At 45.0% G+C, this 12,256-nt stretch overlaps 1 protein-coding gene across 1 annotated transcript in view; it reads right to left on the bottom strand.

Annotated features, from left to right (window-relative positions):
• Positions 1-78: 78 nt before the first annotated feature.
• The window catches only part of LOC147614778 (eukaryotic translation initiation factor 3 subunit B-like), a 46,296-nt gene continuing 34,118 nt past the window's right edge, over positions 79-12,256 (bottom strand). Inside the window, exons 2-11 of the mRNA XM_086780123.1 lie at positions 3,403-3,637; positions 2,937-3,083; positions 2,726-2,854; positions 2,505-2,633; positions 2,309-2,392; positions 2,094-2,218; positions 1,809-2,007; positions 973-1,505; positions 769-877; positions 79-600 (exon numbers count right to left, since the gene is read on the bottom strand). Of these exons, the coding sequence (XP_086636249.1) occupies positions 253-600; positions 769-877; positions 973-1,505; positions 1,809-2,007; positions 2,094-2,218; positions 2,309-2,392; positions 2,505-2,633; positions 2,726-2,854; positions 2,937-3,083; positions 3,403-3,637 (2,038 nt within the window). The 3' untranslated portion in view covers positions 79-252. The remainder of the gene's footprint in view (positions 601-768; positions 878-972; positions 1,506-1,808; positions 2,008-2,093; positions 2,219-2,308; positions 2,393-2,504; positions 2,634-2,725; positions 2,855-2,936; positions 3,084-3,402; positions 3,638-12,256) is intronic.

Raw genomic sequence — 12,256 nt, forward strand, 5'->3', positions numbered from 1 at the left:
AGGCAGCTGGAGAGACTTCCAATCAAGAAATAGCAAAAATAAATGTGCATGAGCACGCATGCACACACACAGACATGCTAGTATAAAACAGAATTTCCTTAAAAGACTGGTCTGCTCTTGGACCATATGTTCCAAAATTTCTTGAAAAACAAGAAATTCACTGAGGGGGACAAAGCTCAGGCTCTGGTTTTGCCGGTACAACAGCAGCACTTAGTAGCAGCAAAAGGCTCGATCTCAAGATGGGACTGCGCTTCAATCTAGCTGTTCAAACCCAAATGCAACTATTTCTTCCTCAATGTTAAGAATCTCTTCTACTTCAACCTCTTCAGCTTCGAACTCTTCCTCCTCATCGCTTAGCTCCCCATCTCGCAGCTCCATCCGCAAAGCCTTCTCTTCCTCGTGGAGACGCTTCCATTCAGCTACCCATGCCTTCCATTCATCTTGCACCTTTCTCCTATTCTCCATATCAGCTGCACTCAATGCAAGCGAAGCATCCGCATCATCAATTTCATACTTCTTACTGTACTTCTTCAGATTCTTTGCTATCTCTTCCTCTTTCTCAGCACTAAGCAGTGATGGTGGTCTTGGGCGCCACAAAAACTGCACACAAGGTAAGAAACCCATCAGAGCAAAAGCATAAGGCCTCACCCAGTAACTACTACTCATTGGACGAAAAATGGTTGCAAGTTGATTTTGGTACCACTGCACTTTGGAATCTCTCTCTCTCTCTCTCTCTCTCTCTCTCTCTCTCTCTCTCTCACGCATTACCTGAAAGAATCTGTCCCTGGGAAGACGATATATGAGTTTTCCACTAAAAGACCACATGTTGAAGCCATTCTCTATCTGATGCACAGAAGTCACAGATGTCGCCACATATCTGCAGAAAGTAAAGAGGAACATTACACCACATGATCATTACCACATCCAACAACAGCAAGACGTCTATACAGATCACAAGTGCATTGATCTTACCTTCCTGTTGGATCCCAGTCAACATCTGTAGCCATGAAGTGGTCAGCTGTTGCCATAGTTTCCAACTCATCCACATTGTAGAATTCTAGCTGGCCATTATATGCCTTCAATCCAGCCAGAACAATAAACCGCCCGATTGGAGACCAATACAGAGCGTTGGCCTGTTTACCCTTCAGAGTGGTCAGTTTTGTTACACGACCCACATTGTTTGGGCTCTTCATGGAGTAGAAAGTAACATCTGGCTTAGGGCCATCTCCATGAATGATCGCAAATCTATGGCCTTTCGGCTCCCAAGCAAAGGCAACAATCTTGTCATTCTTATTTTCCAGTTCGAGCACCTCAATGGGGATATCTCTCTCCTTAATTCGGAACAGCTCAAAGCCTGTATAGGTACTCTTCTTGGTCTTTGTGTAGCGATCTACCTTCACTGCTAGATAATCCCCATTGCTTTGCCAGTACATCTTGCAATCACTGACACTAAACAGATTTTTCTGTCTCAGCTCCTCCCTACTTGGGATCTGCACTAAACTTACCTGTCAAAACAAAAACATGTCAATTCTCTGTCACCATCCGGGGCACTTTTGCACTCACTTGAGTGCATATTAAGTCATTTGAGAACTCGACTGGTATGCACTCAAAGAGACTCTAAAAAGCTCTTATTTAACTCCAGTGAGTGCAAGAGAGTCTCCTAGAGCTCTCTGAGAGGCAGTTCTGCACTCATTTGAGAGCAAAAATAATAAAGAAATTAGAATTCGCAGATCCCCAATCACCAGCTGATATATACCAGCAATGCAAGGACATGATGGCAATCATCACTCAAACCCAATAAAACTCACTCTTGCTGGCTGGTTTCCACCATTTCCCTCTGGCACAAACAAGGCCAGAATAGAGTCTGTAGGTGACCAGCTGAAATCGATCACATTGTCAACTTTAAGAGACTTCTTGTCAAGCAACCCCATAGTTTCAGTCTCGTACACACTGATGGCATTCTTGCCAATCCGGGCAAAGTACTTCTCTTCCCTGCCTCCGGCCCACCTGGCATCAAACCACTCTTAGCAACACCTAAATGTATCAAATTAGAAGTTGCAATAACATCCTGAGACGCTACACTGTATCAGTACCTGAATACTGGCCAAGAGACACCTGCCACACCTCCTGCTCCCCCAGTAGCATAATCATCTGCGCCTCCTTTAAATTCTCTCAGTATTTTTCCAGTTCTTACGTCAAATACATTCAGAGTCACTTTCTGGCCGCAATGATAAGGAATCAGTGACTGATAATTTGTGTATTTGTTCACCTTGAAAGAGAGAAAAGCTAAGAGATTTATCACACCAACCTGTGTATCTCGAGGATTGCTGGGTTCATGGCTGCTGTACGTCACAAGAAACTTCTCACCTGGAGAGAAATCAATCAGCCTGACCTGCAAAGATGAAGATACAAAAGCCATGCAGTCAAATATGAAAGCCAAGCAAGCACGACCTGAAAGCCAGCAGTGACACCAACAGGCTTTCATCATTCACTCCCAACAGCACCTGAGGGTGGATATATCGTGTTAATCGATTAAATGTTGAGCCACCTCCCCACACAGCTGCTCCTTGCCTATGAATAGTGGCAAGGTAGGTTCCAAGAGGAGACCACTGAACAAAGCTCTCTGTCCAAAACTGCAATATCAAACGGATTGTGAGATAACAAGGAGCAAGCAGAAAGAAACTCTGCAGCTCTCGGCAACCCACTTGAATAAACATGCACTTACAGAACGGTGATAAACAGGATCCGGCTTTCCTAATCTTGCATCATTCCAATAGACTTCTGTCTCTGATCCGAACCGCACAACAAACTGGTCCCTCCCTCTTTCGTCTGTTAGCCACATTAATAGATTTTCCTAGACATACAGCATTATGATCAGTTCTCTATACATTGAAAAACCCAACTAAATGCTATGAAAGAAGGTCCTCAAGACATACCCCAGGTGTGTAGGGCTTCACTTCAGGTGACACCCATTGGTCGGGCACTTTCATGTACTTGTCAAAGTCGTCAAACATGTTAACTGCAAAGATATGGGCCTTGTCAAGTTTGTAGTTATCTGCTTGTTCTCTGGCTGCTTGAGCCTCCTGCAGTCCCAATACTAGTGCGTTAATATAATTGTGCATGCCAGAAGATGCACCACCTGTGCAGCAATAACAACAATAAAAACACACAAGTACATAGCCATCTGTTTGCTCCCACACACTGTGGCCTCCTGCAGTTGCAAACTAGTGCAATGACAACATGTAGTGAGTCAAAAGACACCTCCTCTGTGCAGTGATGGCATCTCAAGAAGGCCAACCAATTCCAAAGCCATGCCCCAAAACTAACAAAAACTTAAAACCCCTGAATCCAACAACCAAGCAGACAGGGGAAACTCAGTATAACCATAGTATCGGGCTATACCTCAGGCGTGTTGTACTCAATGAAGGCATAGCCTTTTGTCTTCTGGGTTTCCTCATCAATGGGCATCACTAAACCATGGTCCCTTATGATTCCCATCTGGCCAAAAATCTTCCGGACAACATTCTCAAGCTTGTCATATTTCTCTGGAGCAACCACCGGTAAGCGGTCCACAACAATAACATTGCCAAACCCAGACTCGAACTCATTCACTTCCTCTTCTTCCTCGTCATCATCACTGCAAGTGGGCCATATTAGGGCAAAAATTAAGAATATTGCGTGATTATGCCCACATTTAGATTAGAGTGTCCATAAAAGAAATGAAAATCAGCAACACACATTAGGGCCCCCAGATGAGAATACCCTCCCTTCCCCCAAAAGCTTACATCTAGGTTTAATTGATAGTAAAATAGTGAACAAAGAATACGTAGGGGATCCTCAAGATTTGCAATACAAGAGGGTCTCATAAAACCTTCATAATACTGGAATATAAACAACCTTACAAATTGGGAGACTGATTGCACTTATTTAACAACAAACAAGCAAGGAAAACTAGAAAAAGTTTTGCAAAGCGTCCAGGGACAAAGAGAAATACAACCTTACAAATTGGGAGACTGATTGCACTTATTTAACAACAAACAAACACAAGCAAGGAAAACTAGAAAAAGTTTTGCAAAGCGTCCAGGGACAAAGAGAAATACAAACTTTTAGAAATCTGAAGTTCAACTAATAGATTAACTACTAGAATAAGAAACTTCGCAAGTTATGATTGAATATATATATATATATATATATATATATAGAGAGAGAGAGAGAGAGAGAGAGAGCCTCCTAGTAAGCAAAGCAATACTTATGTTCTCATCAGCACAAAAGCATCAATTGTTCACTGGTTTTGAAAGAGTCTAAAAGAGATACTAAGAGGTACAATGAAAAAGTGAAACATAAACACAACTACATAAGATTTCAAGAGGACACACACACACACACACACACACACACACACTAATGAAGCAAACAATAGCAATGCTAATGTAAGCATATAAAATGTGGCGTGCACATATGCAGCCCTAAAATTAAAAAGAATGCATGTTGTTTTAAAATCTTCTTTTCTAAAGTCCTAAACATTTCAAACTCCAAACATAGCGACTAATACCCTAGCAAACAAGAAAAGGAATCACATTACTAAACTAATTAATAAAAGTAACTTTGCTTGTGCAAGGATGAGAAAACCCATGAAACTGGAAAGTAATAGCTCCATATTTAGCCATATCAGAATTATTTAAAGTAATGTAAGCATTCTTATCAAATCTATACAAGCATATTCGAGCTCAAGAAAATTAATACTCCATATTTACCAATATCCGAATTATTTAAGGCACTATGAGGCATTCTTATTAAGTCTATACAAGCGTGGTGGAGGAGGGATGAAGGAGTTGATTCAAGAGCTGAACTCAGCAAAACAACAGTGAGGGGTACATATTTGTTAGATATCATCCCCTACTTGCTGGCTTCCTATTTGGTGTCCTATTTTAGCCTCTAGGGCTGACCATGTTAGTCTGAGGGGTTGGTCACCCCTCACATGTATTTTACCCATATTTATTCCCCATTTATGGTCCTTGGTATTTTCCCAGTCGCGGAGATATTTTTCACCAGCCGGCTACCTTCATGTAGAGGTATATATAGCCGGCATGCCTCCCTCATATTTCATTGCTTGCCTAGCTTGTCTAGCTGCAGTGTCAAATCCCCACGGATCTGTTAGAAGTCATCTCCTGTCTAGATTTATACACCAGGGCCTTTGTTGTGGGTGTGCCCGCCCTTATGAGGTGTTTTCCCATTTTTCCCCACTCTCCGTATTTTTCCCCTATTTTTTCCCATTTTTCTGAGGCTTGGGAGGGCTGCCAGGTGATGCCAGGAGCACCCCAGTGCTGGCCAACTCCATGTTGATCAGTCGTGGGCTACTGGGCTGCTGGCCGACTGGATTTGATCAGTCGTGGGCACCTGTTTGCTGGCCGACTGCCTTTATGCAGTCGTGGGACCTTTTATCAGTCGTGGGCTTTCTTTATGCTGGCCGACTGCCCTTCCAGGGAGGTATATATAGGTCCTCAGTCCCCATACCTCATTTGTATCATTTCTCGGGATCTTCTTGTGTATATAGAGCAGAGTTACACGCCTACATCTGTCTCTCTCTTGTGCTGTTTTTCTGCCTGCGTTTTTGCTCTTGTGTTCCCAGATTTGGTCATCATCTCCGCTGCGTATTCTGACATGGTATCAGAGCCCTAGGCTCTAGATAGGTCTTGGGATTTGTGTGAGCAAGAGGGGGCTGTTTTGTGGCTGATTGGTGGACTGTTTTGGGCTGATCGGGAAGAGGAGAAGCAAGAGGAAGGCGGGCTGATTTGCTGGACAGCCACTTGCAGGTATCAGTTCTTCTTTGTTCCCACCCACCCACCCTTTTCAGAGTACATCCCCGCTATGGCAGATTTGTTTGAGATGGCCGAGAGACATGTGAAGATCCCGACTCTCCCCACGTTCCCGGTGGACCGTCAGTTGGACGGGAGCAACTACGGCATATGGAAGGTGATGATGGAATCCGTTCTGGAGTCCTACGATCTCGCCGATTTCGTCGTTGTTGGTATTCCACGGCCGGAAGTAGAGGAAGGGGAGTTACCGTCAACCCGAAAGGACCGGGAGGCCCAGACGCAGATGTGGGATCGCGTCAACGCCAAGGTCCGTTCGTTTATTTTCCTCAACTGCACACCGCAGGTAATCAATCATGTAAAGCATATGACGCTGGCCAAAGGTATATGGCAGCATTTGGCCTCACTCTACAACAGGGTATCGCCCATGAAGAGGATTTCCTTGGAAGTACAGATGCGGGTTATGAGCCCTGCAAAGTCGTTGATGATGCGGGAGCATATTAACAAGCTGCAGGCTCTTCAGCAGGAAGTTCTCCAGGCTGGGAAGGAGATATCGTCAGAAGACATGGCCATAACGTTGCTGTCACATTTGCCCTCTTCGTACTCAGCATTCTACTCGTCATTGATTACCAGTGGCAGGCTCAGCACCATCACGTGGGAGGAGCTTGTGCCCATGGTCTTGGACCAGGAGGAACGATTCACGAACCCTCCTCAGGGTGGAGGTTCGGAGGCCTTTACTGGCCAACGGTCGAAAGGCCGTAACACGGGCAAGGGGAAGGCTTCGTCGGAGAAGTCTTCTGAGAAGATGTCCGTTAGTGACCGTGAGAAACTGAAGGCAGAGAGGACCTGTAATGATTGTGGCGAGAAAGGCCACTACTGGAGGTAGTGTCCCAAGCGGAAGACCGAGAAGGGTGAAGACTCCTCAGCAATCATGAAGACTCCGGCTTTTTGTGCACCTGGAGGTGATGGACACCGATGCTTCATTTTCTTCAGGCAGGGAGGAGATTGGAGGACTCTCCGCAACGGATACTCGGGAGTGGATTCTCGATAGAGGTGCTTCCAGGCACATGGTTCCGGTTTACAGGATCTCTGCAGGTGTTCTGGTCAGATTCTTACTGGGGATAAGTCCACTATCCCAGTTCACAGTGAGGGCAGGATGGAGATAGTTCCCGATGGCAGAGGGGGGAAGCATTCCTCCCAGGTGTTGTATGTTCCGGCACTTGGTTTTCATCTGTTGTCAGTGCATCAGGTTTGCAAGACTGGCGTACGGGTGGAGTTTGATGAGCATTTTGTTGCTCTCCGGGACAAAGCAACAGGCCAGGTGGTTTGGGAAGGTGGAGTGGAGAATGGAGTTTACAGGCTTTCAGCACTCTCTCTCCCAGGTCCTCAGATTTGTGATGAGTGGCAGTCTGGTAATGGCCACTTAAGTGTGGATACGCTGCAGGTGCGGGCTTTCCGAGACCAGGTGGTGGATAGCTTGCCAGTAGATGGCAGCAGTTGGCAGGAACTTTCCAGTACTGATGTTGGTGGTTCTTGTGTTCGTCAGTCAGAGGAAGCTGAACAGGTCACTTATGCTCTGATGTCTCGTACTGTTCGGGACATAGAACTTCCAGTTGTTGAGGATGTTCTTTCCACGGGGACCTTTCGGAAAGCCAAGCAGGTGGCAGGTGCTTACTTGCAGAAGGAGGTGGTTTCTCCAGGCTTTGTGGTTCCGGATTCAGAGGGTGTGGTTGACAGGTTTCATCAGGTTTCCAGGACTTGTTTGTGCACCGTAACAGGTGTTGATCCTTGTGAGCAGTGTGATGTCTCTGTGACTCAGAAGCTGTATGGTTCATTGATCTGGTTGATGGACACCGGATTGGACGGGAGCTTCCTGATGAGGCAGTTGAGCTCTTGGTTGCAGATGTCTCTTTGTGAGGCAGGATTGCGTTTCCTGTGGTTTCTGCAGCATGCGAAGGATCATGGACTCTTGTACACAGGAGGGGAATTGTTGGATGGAGTCGGACTCCGCGGTTGGAGTGACTCGGTTTGGGGAGGAGATCCGGACACGAGGAGATCTACTTATGGCCCAGGAGCAGTTTTACGGAGCAGGAGGAGGTTACATTGCAGGTTTGGGCCTTCATTGGAGGAACCCATGGTCATCCAGAGGCACTTTGTTCGTGAACAGATCGTTGCTGATGACATCGTGCTGGAGTTCTGTTCGACGGAGGACAGTACGGTGGACCTCTTCACGAAGTCGCTCTCAGGATTTGCTCAGGCAGCACCCCAGCTCCCAGTGGTTGGTCACACAGCCAGGAGCTGAGAGGGTGTGTTAGAAGTCATCTCCTGTCTAGATTTATACACCAGGGCCTTTGTTGTGGGTGTGTCCGCCCTTATGAGGTGTTTTCCCATTTTTCCCCACTCTCTGTATTTTTTCCCTATTTTTTTCCATTTTTCTGAGGCTTGGGAGGGCTGCCAGGTGATGCCAAGAGCACCCCAGTGCTGGCCGACTCCATGTTGATCAGTCGTGGGCTACTGGGCTGCTGGCCGACTGGATTTGATCAGTCGTGGGCACCTGTTTACTGGCCGACTGCCTTTATGCAGTCGTGGGACCTTTTATCAGTCGTGGGCTTTCTTTATGCTGGCCGACTGCCCTTCCAGGAAGGTATATATAGGTCCTCAGCCCCCATACCTCATTTGTATCATTTCTCGGGATCTTCTTGTGTATATAGAGCAGAGTTACACGCCTACATCTGTCTCTCTCTTGTGCTGTTTTTCTGCCTGCGTTTTTGCTCTTGTGTTCCCAGATTTGGTCATCATCTCCGCTGCGTATTCTGACAGGATCTCCTCGCAAACGTTCTTGATACGAGACTCAAATCCTGCAAACAAACAAACAACAAGGGGGTGCAGGCTTGACTCACCTCCCAACCATGACAGTCGTGGGCGAGCCCACAATCTTGGTTGTCCCCACCGAGCCACGAGCTGAGCTAACTAGGTTGACGTACCAACCAATCTCCTCCTCACGACGTCCCATACCGCCACGAAGCTGCCCTCGCGGGCCTCGAGATTGCTGCCGGCCTCAGTTGCATAAAGCAGGTGCACGTCTGCAATAGATCCAGGCTCCAAGACCATAGAGCTCTCACAAACTCACGAGACTCTCTATATCCCAATAACTAACCTTGGCCACCCTTTTATAGGCTCTTGGCCGGTCATCGGGCGTCCACACTTGGGCGCTCGCCCGTCCATACTTGGATGCCCCCCCGTTAGTATATCCCTAACTCAGCTCGTCAATCAGCCTGCCTAGCTCCAAGCTTCCCCAAGCCTCGAAACTAGTCTTACGTGCGTGTAGCACACGGTAGATACACACTGTGCACATGACATACTCCCCTTCCTCTAAGAGCTCACTCCTGAGCTCACTAAAAAGCCAGGGTAATCTCTCTGAAGAGTAGTCAATGTCTCCCATGTAGCGTCCTCCTCAACACGATCCTTCCACTTATGTCCTCGACATCTATAATTTCTTGAGGAGTAACTAACTGATCTGTTCCACCCAGTACTTCCTTAAGTCTACTGACATGAAATACAGGATGAACTTTCACATGAGAAGGCAAATCCAATTCATATGCAACTGAACCAATCCGTCGTGTAACACGAAATGATCCACAGTATCTAGGGGATCATTTCGGAGATCGACCTATCCGTAAAGTCTCGAAATCTTTCGGAACACGCAAATACACCATCGTTCCTTCAAAGAACTCTCTAGGTGAACGATGTCTATTAAAATAAAACCTGTCTCGGTCTTGAGCACTTCTAATAGATTCCTTCGCAACTTGTAACATTTCTTGCATATCTTACAAAAAATTACGTGCTGCATCATGCTGAAGTCCTGAGAATCCTATTGTAAAAACAGGTGATCTAGGTTGAAAACCATACATAAGCATGAAAGGACTAAAACCTGTACTTGTATGCTTAGTACTATTATATGCAAACTCTAACATAGGTAGATAATCCTCCCATGAACTCTGTCTTTTGGATACATAAGCTCGAAGCATATCCTCCAAAATCTGATTCACTCTTTCAATCTGGCCATCAGATTGAGGATGATCAGAGGAACTCAAATTCAAAGTTGTTTCCAACTTCTCAAAAACAAGTTTCCAAAAATCACGCGTAAACTTAGAGTCCCTATAACTGACTATGTCCTACGGTAACCCGTACAGTCTAAACAATTGCTCGATAAACTGCCGTGCTAATTGCGTAGCTGTAATAGTCTTCCGAGTCGGTAAAAATCTAGCCATTTTTGTCAAGCGATCTACCACAACCCAAATAGAATCGTGGCCTTGATGTGTTCTTGGCAATCCGGTAATAAAATCCATGGAAATACTTTCCCATTTATTACCTAGGATTTGCAAAGGATGCAACAACCCAGCCTGTCTAAAGCGTTCAGCTTTATTTGCTTGACAAATTTGACACTTGAGAACATAATCTTCTACATACCCTTTCATCTTTGGCCAATAAAAAGTGTGTTTCACTAACGATAGTGTCCTATGTATCCCAGGGTGTCCAGCAGAAGGGGCGTCGTGACACTCCTTAAGAATCTTGGACCTAATGTCCGGGACCTGTGTACATAAATTTTGCCATTACGAAATAGTAAACCATTCCGAATCATCCACTAGTCTCCTACAGCCTGAATGATAGACTGCTCAATCATTGAGTCTTGGTCAATCAATGAGCTCCCGTCCTAGATCTTCTGCCAAAATGGACCAAAATAACTATCAAACCTACAAAGCCCTCTCAATGACTGAAATAAGTCAGTAGAAATCTCGGTGAACGACAAAGAATTCACCTCTCTAATTCGACTAAGCGCATCTGCAACACTATTCATGGACCCTTTTCGATAACGGATCTCAAAATCAAAATCTTGCATTAACTCAGCCCAACGAGCTTTCCTTCCTCTCAAATCATCCGCATCACACACATACTTGATTGACTGATCATCAGTCAATAGCACAAACTTGGAGCCATATAAATAATGTCTCCAAGCCTTGAGAGCGTGAATCACACCATAAAGCTCCTTCTCAAGGGTTGGCCAACGAGATTGAGTGTCGTCTAGCTTTTTACTTTCAAAAGCAACCGGTCTACCGTCTTGAAATAAAGCAACCCCGATAGCATAGTCACTGGCATCAGTTTCAAGAGCATAAGGCCGACTAGGATCGGGTAATGCTAAGATAAGTGCTTCCTTGACTTTATCTTTCAAAAGTCCGAAGGCCATATCCAAATCGTTATTCCAAGTGATAGGTTGATTTGACTTACGTCCACGACCTTTCAATAAGTCGGTCATCGGTAGTGTGAGCTGAGAGTACTCCCATACAGATTTCCGAAGAAAAACAACAAAACCGAGAAAAGAACGAAGTTGTTTCACTATTCGCGGTATAGGCCAGTCCAGAACCTTCTGAACTCGGTCATAGTCAATGCTCAATCCATCTCTAGTGATCTTGTGTCCCAAGTAAATGATTTCGGTCATAAAGAACTCACATTTACTTAATTTAGCATATAGCCGATTCTGTCTTAAAATAGATAAGACAATCGTGAGGTGTCTGACATGATCCTCAAGAGTACGACTATATATCAAAATATCATCCAAGAAAATTTCTCCAAATGTTCACGAAAAAGATCGTTCATCATTTGCTGGAAAGTGGCTGGAGCATTGATTAACCCAAAAGGTAATACGAGAAACTCGTAATGGCCATACCTAGTCTGAAAGGCGGTTCTTTCGACATGCCTTTCATGAATACGTATCTGGTGATACCCAGTACGTAAATCTATCTTCGTGAAATATTTCGCTCCTGCTAACCGGTCAATCAGATCATCTGATCTAGGGAGAGGATAACGGTTCTTAATGGTCAGCTTGTTCAATCTCTTGTAATCTATACACATTCTCCAAGTATTGTCCTTCTTTCTCCTAAGCAACACAGGTGCACCCCAAGGTGATTTACTTGGACGGATCTGGCCCATCCTCAAATAATCTTCGAGTTGTTTAGCCAATTCATCTTCCTCAGCTTGGCTCATCCTGTAAGGTGAAATACTGACAGGATGAGCACCAGGGATCAAGTCAATACGATGATCGACTGCCCGTTCAGGTGGTAAACCCGATGGCAGTTCCTTAGGAAATTACGTCTTGAAACGAATCAAGTATCTTCTGTAATTCTTTGCTTTCAAACACACTTAATTCATTTACATCCAAGGAAGGGATGAGAAAGGAAGAAAGTGGAATCAATACACAATGGAAAGCGGTATACAAGGAAGAATCCATTATATTTCCAAAATCAACTGTATTTACAAGAGGTCCTTGAGAGGGATGAATACAATCAACTAAAATACTATACTGGGTGTCCTTATGCTGAAAAGAAAAAATATGACTAGACCAATCTATCTGGACTTGAAGAGACTTAAACCACTCAATCCCTAAT

This window comes from Cibotium barometz, chromosome 41 (assembly GCF_041138505.1).
Source record: "Cibotium barometz isolate CiBa-2024 chromosome 41, ASM4113850v1, whole genome shotgun sequence".
Lineage (NCBI taxonomy): Eukaryota > Viridiplantae > Streptophyta > Polypodiopsida > Cyatheales > Cibotiaceae > Cibotium > Cibotium barometz.